Genomic DNA, 10,231 nt, shown 5'->3' with positions numbered 1-10,231 from the left:
GGGAGGGCCCGGTCTTCAACCTGGACATATCCTCTTTGTCTCTCCCTAGGAACAGGGAGTGTTCGCACAGATACACGCAGCAGGGTGCCCTCCGTGGAGACTTGTTGGCGGCGATACGATCATTTGGACCTCGTGCTTGCCGTGTGGAAGAGAAGCCCTCCCAGGATGGCTTTAGCAGGTGAGGACCAAGGAGAAGGGGAGGCCATCCGGGCCTGGTACAGCAGCTCCCAGCACTGCCAGGAGCCCACCCAGGCGCCTCTGCCTTTCCACGTGCCTCCAAGTGCCACGGTGAGCCTCATGGTCACTTCACAGCAGGGCTGCTGTGCTCCCAGGCATCACACCTGAGGTTCTGGCAGGAAGAAGGGGCAAAAGCAAAGAGCGATGCAGCCGCACCTGTCTGTTTTTATTACAGCTTTCCCGGAAGACCCACCCAGCAGACTTCCACGTCATCTCATGGGCCGGAACCAGGCCAATGGTCACTCCTAATTACAAGGAAGGCTGGAAAATCAGCTACTTTTTACGTGCACATTGCTGCCCAGACAACAGTGGGGTTTTGTTAGCTCAGGCAAAGGTGGAATGGCCCGTGGGGAGGACTCGGCCCCCCAGCTAGATGTGGGGGGCAGGTGTCAAGTTTTGACCGGCCCCCAATCTCTTTCTCAATTTGAGTCTGTCGTGGGAACCAAGGAGAATGAGGACATGCTCAAAGCTGGCCTCTCTGTGCAGCGAGGTCGCAGGTCTCGGGCGTGGACTGCCGGCCCGAGCCAGGCCGTCTCTGCCTGGTCACCTGGTGGTCCCACGCCAGTCGGTCGGTCAGTCGGGGGAAGGCGGGGCGATGGGCGAGAGCCTGGCCAAAGGAGCACCTGCCCCTTGGCGGGAGGAGGGACAGCAGGCGGCTCCAAGGACTGGTCAGTGCCCCGCTCAGCCAGTTTTCACGGCACCAGGCCCCCGAGCCCACTCGGCGCCAGGCCTGAGCACCCAGCCCTGAAGAAGACCCCCACTGCCTTCCCGGTCCCCAGGGAGCCGCGTGGGGACAGCAGAGGTCCCCGCCCTCTGGCCTCAGCTGTAAGCTGGGGGTGCAGTGACACTCCCTCCGGGTGGTGAACCCCAAGAGGGCGTGAGCACAGCTCCTGACCCAGGAGAGCACGGGGAGTAGCGGAGGGAGCCGGGTGGCTGTGAGGTGAGGGCGGGGCCGAGGTGGTGAGGGGACCACAGGGCTCTCGGTCCCGCTCACAGCCGCAGGGCCCGCTGGAGCACACGCTGATCCGCCACCTCATGGGGCAGCGTCACCACCAAGCCCCTGTCCTCCTGCATCGTCTGGCAGATGATCTCGTAGGCCTTCCGGTTCCCGGACCAGCAGCGGCGGGCCACCTGCCGGCGGGGCGGGGAGAGGGCGTGCAGCGTCGGTGCCACGTCGTTGGAGGGTCAGTGGGTTCCCACCAGGCGTTCCCAGGTCACACCTCCTCCTCTCTTGGCCAGAAAACTGACCCACCCGCCTGTGACGATGTGACACTGGCCATCCTTCTGCCCGAACTCCCCATCACCACCCCGGGCAGGGGCCCCAGGCCAGGCCCAGCGTCCTCAGGGCCCCCTGGACGGTGGCCTCGGCCCTCCCCCCACCTCTGGCTGCCTTCCTGCCACTCCCCACCTCCCCCAGCCATTCCCTCACTGCCGCACCGGCCTTCCGGACGAGGACCAGCCCCCTCTGTTGGGGCTTCGCTCCTCCACTCTCCTGGGCCACCCAAGTCTAACCCTAGTGCAGGGCTCCCAAGCCCCTCCCCATTCCACTCCCATCTGCAAATACCCCCCATCACCCCCTGACCTCGCATTTGTGCTGCTTCCCCCTTCAGGCCCGCGTGGCCATAGAGACGGATGGAGCCCCGCACCACACGCGCACGCACAAGCAGGCACGCGAGCGACACCGCCCGGGCCCCCTGCGGACACAGGCTGGGCGGGAAAGAGCCCGTCTGAAGAGGCGGGAAACCCTGGCGGTGGCTGGAGGGGAGACACAGGAGCAGCGGGGGCTCCGGACTGTTTTCTGGGAGGGGGGCAGGGCCACTGACAGGGAGGGGCAAGGGGGTCACTCACTCCGTTAGAGACGTCCCAGCTGAGCATCATCTTGGCCTTCTGCTCAGCCTCCTGGGTCCCGTCCAGCACAAGGCCAAATCCCCCGTTGATCACCTCACCCCTGCGAGAGGCAAAAGGTTCCCAGGTCACGCTGGGTCCGACCCTGCGAGGGGCAGGCCTGCTTCGGAAGCGCTGTCTGGGGAAACAGCCCCGCAGCCCGGAGCCTGCCTGTGCCTAACGGCCGAGGGATGCAGGCTGCCCGCTCGTGCTTCCGCGCTCCACCCACAGACCCCAGGCCCCCTTCCGGGCCCCCACGTGTGGCCTCCTTGGGGGGCGGGGCCACCTCTCCCGTGTTTCCACGTGGCTCTCTTCCTGCCGTCCTTCACGCTCGTCCTCCTGTACTCGCATTCGGGGTCCTGATTACTTGATTTGAGGGCCGAGTTCCTTGATGCCCAGCATTTGCTGCACCACCTCCTCTCCCGGGTTTGATGTGCTCTGGGGTCCCTCATGACTTGAGAGCTGTCATTCCAATCTCATCATCCATGTGTGCCAGTGCCTGTCCTCTCCCGCTGTTTGCCCCGCAGCTTCTCCCCATCAGCCACGGAGACTGCGTCCTTCCTGAAGCCCCTGGATCCATCCTCACCCTCCACGTCTTTCTCCAAGGCTCCTGCCCAGCTCACATCCCTGACACTCCAGCCCCTTTCGGTTACACACACAGGAAACGCCCTCAATCTTGTCAGCTCCTGCCAGGTTTTACTGCCAGGCTCAGGTCTCAGATCCTCCGGCCCCTCCGGCCTCACCCCCTTCTCTGCCCAGCTGGACCCTCCCGACAACCTCAGCCGGTTCCCACCAAGAGGGTGAGGACCCTCTGCCCCATCCCACCCAGGGAGCGGAAGCGGAACTCCTGCGCCCGGGCCCGCGTCCCAGCAGCCGGCAGCCCTGTGCCCGCGAGCGGGCTCCCAGCACTTCCCGTGGCCCCTGTGGTGGAGGGGGCTCTGCACGGATTCAAGGTCATCACCACTCACTTGTCACAGGCTGGTGCCGGGGATCAGAGGACAAAGCAGGCGGCAGCCACAGTCCTTTGACCAGAGAGGACTTCTGGAGATTCGAGCAACATCTTTCGTTTTGGTAGCCCGAAGCCCAGACGGTCAGAGAGCAAAGGTGCTCAGCTCCAGGGGACCTCTGCAAACCCTGCCTGGAGCAGTCCAGGGCCCAGGAAGACAGCAAGAAAGGAGGACCTGTATCCCGGAGCAGTTGCTGCACAGAGAACGGTCCCGTTGAGAAGGACATAAAAGCAGAACCCTATGTCACATGTACCAAGAGTCAGTGCCAGATGTACTAAGGAAGGAAGTACTCAACATTATAAGATGAACAAGAGCACGCAACTCAGGAACAGGACCCTGGGAGAGCGACTCAAAGCAAAACAGCAGAGTCTGTAATTCTGGCCCAGCAGCCCGGCAGCCCTGGGTTTCAGGCAGTGATACCGGCCAGGGTTGAAGAGGTTATGCAAACAGGAATCTTCATGCCGGGAACTGTGGCGCCCACAGCGCACACACAGTAACAGTTCATGCTCACAGGAGGGGTGCCTCGGCAGGGCGGGGCCTGTCCTGGCTCCTTCACAAGTGACTGCGGGTGGCTTTGCTGGGAACCCCAGGCAGAGTCACATTCTAGGTGCAGCTGCCTCATAGGTGGGACCATCGAGATGATTCGACGAGTGTCTCTGGAGACACCCGTGCACAGGTCGCGCACCATAGGAACCTTAGCTGCCACGACTAATCTCCACCGCTAGCCCGCAAAGCATGCTGCTACCGTGACCATTTGTCCAGGAGAAACAAGCTCCTTGGGGATCCCCATGCACAGCCGGGTTCGAGATATGCTCTAGTGAGGAAACAGCATCATTATCCAGATAAAGACAGTGCATTTATTCCTCGAACATGTGAGGCCCCAGGGCTGGACCGGGTGTGAGGACAGAAGGCAGGGACACAAAGACTGAGGGGAAGGCCCAGCACCAGCGGTGAGGCCCAGACCCTCCTTGGAGGGATGGAACCACACAGGCTCTACGCAGCCATCCAACCCGCCGAGACCAGGGACTGACTGCCGCCTCTCCTGCTCTGCGCCCTGTCTAAAAGGAGCAGACGGCAGGGACCGCGGGCAGCCAGCACAGGACAGACCCCAGCACACAGTCAGGGTGGACTGGGCAGAGCAGGGCCCGCAGAGCGACCCAGTGCCGACACTGACCAGCTCAGAAACGGGAAAGCAAACTGAGAGGTATCAGGGTGGCTTGTGACTTAGACACTTGCTTTTCCACACAAGAAAGCAAAAACTATAGCTGGAGACAGAAGGAAGAACAGGCGTGGGACAGATTTCTCCCGCTGATTTTCACAGGAAGGTTTGCAGCAGTATCTGGTGGATTAAATCATGCATGTCTGTGTCTGATGGATTTCCGGTGAATCTGAGGCACTTTCCAAAGGAGCCCTCGAGGGCGGCCACGACCGAGGGCCTCGGTGCCAGCGCCTCTCCGGTCGCGCCCTGTCAGAGCCTAGGGGGCAGCCTGGCGGTGAGAGGGGACCCCGCTCTGGGAGCCCCGTGCAGGGTCAGCGGCGAGCATTGTCCCGAGGCCTCGTGTCCTGGACACTTTCTCGGGGGCTCCGTCCTGCCTTCTGCGGTCCTGTCACCAATGTCGCGAATCCAGGGACAACAGATCTGGGTCCAGATCTGGCTCCACCGGCACCTCCGGCCCCCTTCAGAGCTGCTCTTGCACCTGCAGCATGACTCAGCAAACCCAGTGCCAAAATGCCAGGCGCTCCCTCCCGTCCTGGTTTTCTCCAGCCTGTGTCTCTGAAAGGACACGCGATCCGATCACATTTTCCATTCATGAGAGCCACCTGACTGGGCTGCGGTTTGGAATTCCGGCCTCGAAGGGCCCAAGGCCAAGCCAGCCCCCGGGGACGCTCTGGAAGCTGCAGCGTGAAGGACTTGGTTCTGGAGGGCAAGTCCAGGCTTGATCCGGCCAAAACGGGCTCAGAGGTCAGCTCAGAGGTGGCCGGGCCTGGGCAGCTGTCTTCCTCTGCGGGGCCACGGCGCCCCCTGCTGCTCTGAGGAGCCAGGAATACCGCGCAGCCAGAGCTCCCCAGGCGACCCCCCGCCCAGAGGCCATGCGCACAGGTGCAGCCCCAGCTGCCTGCTACCTCAGTTTCCGCATCGATAGATGCATTTCTTTTCCAAGAGTAGGTGAGAGAGGGGGTGCAAATGCTTGCCATGCGGTCCACTTGCAATAAACGCTAGTTACTCATTTTTCTCAGCAGCAAATACGACATCACGGTTTATAACAAAGACGTATTTGGTCTTTGCCCACTGTTCCTGGCACGGAGCTCCCCAAACCCTTGGAATTCCCTCTGCTGTGAGGGATGAAGGTGTCGTTCCTTATGTTAATGAGCTGACTCTGGGAAACCACCCAAGGATGGGGCTGGATGCCAGTGGAGCCACCGTGTGATCAGAGGCCTGGAACGTGGGTCCCGGCCCCTGACCTGCCGGGAGGGCAGGGGGGCTGGAGGCGGAATCAGTCACCAGTGGCCGTGATGTAGTCAATCACGGACGCGTAAGGAACCCTCCACAGAAACCCCAAAGGAGCGGGTTCAGAGAGCGTCCAGGCTGGGGAGCCAGAACACTTCCACGTGCTGCCGTGCCCGGCCCCAGCCCCACAGGGACCCTTTGGGTCCTCAACTCGTGTATCTCCTCATCTGGCTATGGATTCACATCCTTTGATATCTTTTGTAATAAATCAGAAATCCAGTGAATAAATGGGTTCCCTGCGTTCTGTGAGCTGCTCTAGCAAACCAGTGGAACCCGAGGAAGTGGCTGCAGGGACCTCTGATCTGCAGCTGGTGGGTCGGAAGCATTGGTAATACTGTAGACATGTGACTGGAGTCAGGGGGTGGGGTGGTGGACAGCCCTGTGGGACTGAGCCCTCAGCCGTGGGATCTGACGTTATCTCTGTGCTGACAGTGTTGGAACTGAGTGGAACTACAGGACACGCAGCTGGTGTCAGAAAAACCCCTCGGGTTGGAACCGGGTGCAGAATTATAGGGACGTCCCCACGAGGGAACTGCATCTGTCGCCCAGAAGGGAGCCTCCCAGAATCCCTAGCTCCCTCGCGGCGTGGGCTGGAAACAGGCCTGGCTGGGCAGAGAGGGGCCAGGACCCAGGGAGCCCAGAACCCAGGTCCCCGCCTCCCAGCCCAGCCCCTGACGGAGTGAAAGGACGGGGCCAGGAGGGTGCTGAGCATTCCCTGGAAAACATCTGTGAAAGCAGCATGAAAACGACAGGAAAGGGTGATTTACGGCGTCCACGGCAGGCCTTGGTGTCCCACGCGACGGGTGAGACCCCAAAGGTGGGGTGTTGGGCAAGGCCCCCATTTCCAGCTCACACGAGGAGCCCTCGGTAGCGGGAGCTCCAGGAAGCAGGCCCAGGACCCTGGAGGAGACCCCCGAGCCTTCCAAAGGAGCCCCAGCTGCACCACCGGCGCCCAGAAACCTCCTTACCAGCCGACACCCCCGCCGTTGTGCAGGGCAACCCAGGTGGCTCCCCGGAATGCACCTCCCACGAAGTTCTGCACGGCCATGTCTGTGGAAACAGAGCCCCGTCAGCGCCCGAGGAAGGCAGCCAGGCCGGGCCAGGGTCTGAGGGACGGATGGGAACAAGGCAGGGCAACTGCAGGAACAGCAGAAATTTGTATTTTCAGAGCCAAGCAAAGCAGGACAATGAACAAGTGCCCGACGAGCACTGTCGCCCCCTGCTGTCTTCTCTCCGGTGCCAAGTGGCAGGTACAGCGCCCCAGAGGCACGGAGGACAAAGGAATTCAAAGGGATGTGGTGGCAGTGTTAGCTCAGGTGACCAAGAGCGCCAGTCCCACCCTTAGAGTGAACACGCTAAATTGGGGGCCAACTGCAAATTACCAACTGTCGTCGGCCCATCAGAGGCCCGAGGCCCCAGGGCGGCCAACTACCCGGAACTCTGTGGGGAGGCAGGCACCTGCCCAGAAATGGAACCCGTGCCTCACTCGTGTCTAAGGACTCGCTGAATGACAAGCCTCAGCTTGCCTGAGACCGAGGCCCCTGGGGACACGGATGGAAGGGGTCGGCACCTTCCGGCGGGCTCTTCCTCCAAACCCCCACTTGTGCCCACAGAGAAGAGGAGGGGGTCCTGGGAATACTTTCGTCCTAGTGCAGGGCTATGAGATGCAAGAAAAGCAGCTCTAGGACCTGGAAAAGGCCAGGGAGCAGATTCTCCCCTGCAGCGTCCTGAGACGTCACAGCCCTGCCTGCACCTCGACTTAAGCCCCGAGAAACTGACTTCAGACTTTAGACCTTCAGAACTGTGAGGGAACACATTTGTGCTGTTTCCAGCCTCCAAGTTTGTGGTATGTTGTTACCATGGCCAAAGGATACGAATGTAAACCACATTAATATCAGAGAACTTCAGAGCCAGCAGTATTATCAGGGATAAACAGGGACATCACACGATGATAGAGGTCAATTCTCCAAGAAGAGACAGTAAACCTAAACAAGGGCACACCTAACAACACAACTCTAAAACACACGTGGCAGGGCTTCCCTGGTGGCGCAGTGGTTGAGAGAGAGTCCGCCTGCCGATGCAGGGGACGCGGGTTCGTGCCCTGGTCCGGGAAGATCCCACATGCCGCGGAGCGGCCGGGCCCGTGAGCCATGGCCGCTGAGCGTGCGCGTCCGGAGCCTGTGCTCCGCAACGGGAGAGGCCACAGCAGTGAGAGGCCCGCGTACCGCAAAATTTAAAAAAAAAAGAAAACACATGGCAAAGTGGATGAGAGCTGAAAAGAGAACAGACAAATCCACAAACAGAGTCAGGAACTTCATCACCCATCCGTCAGTAATTTATGGAACAAGTCAGCAGAAAGTCAGTAAGGACCTAGACAACAGGAACAGCATCACCAACTGACGTGACCTAATTGACATTTAAAGAACAAGCCCCCAAGTAACCGCAGAAGACACCTTCTTCCCACGTGCCCCAAGATGGACCAATACAACCCTTAACAAATTTAAAAGAACAGAATGAATACACAGCTCTCAGACTATAATGGAATTAAATCAAAAGTCAGTAACAGAAAGATATCAGAAAAATCTCCCCAAACTTGAAAATTTAAAAAGATACTTCTCAATCACTCATGGGTCCAAGAGAATGTCTCAAAAGAAATTTAAAATATTTTGAACTGAATGATAATAAAAATATATTATGTAAAAATTTGTGCGATGCAGCTAAAGCAGTGTTTAGAGGGAAATTCAAATTCACTTTTATTAGAAAAGAAAAAAGTTTAAAATCAGTAACCTCAGCTTCCACCTCATGAAACCAGAGAAAAAAAACCAAATTAAACCCAAAGTAAATAGGAAGAAGGTCATACTAAAGAGTAGAGTAGAAATCAATGAATTTGGAAGCAGAAAAGCAATTTAAAAAATCATTTAAACTAAAAGCTTCTTGAGAATCTCAAAAAAAATGATAAACTTCTAGCCAGACTCATAAAGGAAAAAGAAAGAAGACACAGGGACTTCCCTAGCGGTCCAGTGGTTGGGGCTCCATGCATCCACTGCAGGGGGCATGGGTTCAATCCCTGGTCGGGGAACTAAGATCCCTCAAGCCCCACAGCAGCCAAAGAAAAGAAAGAAAGAAGCCACAAATGACCAACATCAGGAATAACACAGTGGACCCCACAGACATGAAAAAGATAATGAAGGAATACGATTCTATACGCATGCATTCCATAACTTAGACGAAGTGGACCAAATCCCTCAGAACAAAGTGATGTGGGTGGTGTTCCTGACCGTCCACCTCCTTCCCTTGGGATCCCGTCCATAATGGGAGGAGCTGCAGGTGCTGGGAACCAGAAGGCCACCCAGGACCGGAACGCAAAGCTCTGGGGCGACAGTAACAATCACGGTGGCTGCAGCAGCAGCAGTCCCTCCCTGAACGCGGCCCAGGTGCACCCGGGTCTCGGGCATCCACCTAGCTGGGCCACCTGGCACCCGCCCTGGTTTACAACTGAGCCTGCATCCCAGGACCCCTCCCTCCGTCCTGGGCTGGTCACCCCGTGCCATGCCCCTCAGAGGCCAGCACCTTTCTTGCACCACCACAACCGACTGAATGAATCACTTGACCGTTAAATAAAATCCAACAGAGAAAAAGTTTGTTTGTTGTGCTCCTCACCCGCACAGAAGGCAGAGCCGTCACAAATGTTGGAGGTCTCCCTAAACGGGCTGTCTGTGCCGCTTACGTCGTGGTGGTCTCGGCTCAGGACCACCGGTGCCTGCAGTGTGGGAGGACACAAGAGGTCAGCTACCAGTGTCCGCTGCCCAGCACAGGGCAGAGGTCAAGGGGCAGGGCACACCCGATGCCCTTCGGATTCCCCTGAAAAGCAGACCTTTGGCGGGAGGAAGCACAGGGTTTCTGTTGCCCCCATGGCTGCTCAGAGACGCACTTTCCGGCCACCTGGAGCCCCGTGTGCTCTCCAGGTGCTGGGTCCGAGTCTCCTCAACCCCACCCACACTGTCACCACACCCACTTTATAGAGGAAAACTGAGGCCCGGAGAGGACAGGACACCTCCCCGATGCCACAGGGCTGTAAGGGACAGTCTGGTGTTTCGACGGTACTAGAGGTACCGGGATTTCACGGCTTCAGCGTCCGAGGAGCTGCCCTGCCCTTGAACAGGCCAAGTATGCTCCCCCTCTTCACCTCTGCCATGAACCACCTGTGCAGTATTCCGGCACCTTCTGGATACTCAGGCCTCCGCTCTGCGTCTGCAAGGCAGCAGGCCATCCTGACCCCTGTCGCCCCACATGTCACCTCATTCACCTTATTCACAGAGCTCGGTACCACTGAGATCCCCTGAACTGATACCTTTGCCTGCATGTCCAAGTGTCCCTCCACCAGCACCAGGCAGGACTCTGTCTACCTTGTCCTCTGCATGGCAGTGTTGCAGCAAGGCTGGCACCAGGGGACGCTTAGTAAGGAGTTGCGGGGAGGGAAGGAGAGACGGGGGAGGAGGGAGGGAGGGGGGAGGAGGGAGGGGGGGGGAGGGGCGGGGGGGAGGGGGAATCAGCGTCGCGCAGAGTGGCGGGACACCCACTTTAGGGGGGGGGG

The 10,231-nt window shown here is 58.9% G+C and overlaps 1 protein-coding gene across 5 annotated transcripts in view; it reads right to left on the bottom strand.

Annotated features, from left to right (window-relative positions):
- Positions 1-334: 334 nt before the first annotated feature.
- The window catches only part of UROC1 (urocanate hydratase 1), a 36,178-nt gene continuing 26,281 nt past the window's right edge, over positions 335-10,231 (bottom strand). For 2 of the 5 annotated variants that reach the window (XM_029242671.1, XM_029242672.1), the window contains exons 17-20: positions 9,298-9,397; positions 6,606-6,687; positions 2,086-2,185; positions 340-1,368 (exon numbers count right to left, since the gene is read on the bottom strand). In XM_029242671.1, the coding sequence (XP_029098504.1) occupies positions 1,228-1,368; positions 2,086-2,185; positions 6,606-6,687; positions 9,298-9,397 (423 nt within the window). In that variant the 3' untranslated portion in view covers positions 340-1,227. Of the gene's footprint in view, positions 1,369-2,085; positions 2,186-3,089; positions 4,903-6,605; positions 6,688-9,297; positions 9,398-10,231 lie in introns of all 5 variants that reach the window. The other 3 variants (XR_003796701.1, XM_029242669.1, XM_029242670.1) reach the window with 3 other exon arrangements.

Source organism: Monodon monoceros, unplaced genomic scaffold (assembly GCF_005190385.1).
Source record: "Monodon monoceros isolate NGI ecotype Baffin Bay Population unplaced genomic scaffold, NGI_Narwhal_1 Super_Scaffold_3, whole genome shotgun sequence".
NCBI classification, from domain to species: Eukaryota; Metazoa; Chordata; class Mammalia; order Artiodactyla; family Monodontidae; genus Monodon; species Monodon monoceros.
Note: the sequence above shows the minus strand (reverse complement) of the source record. Positions and strands in the feature narration are given on the sequence as shown.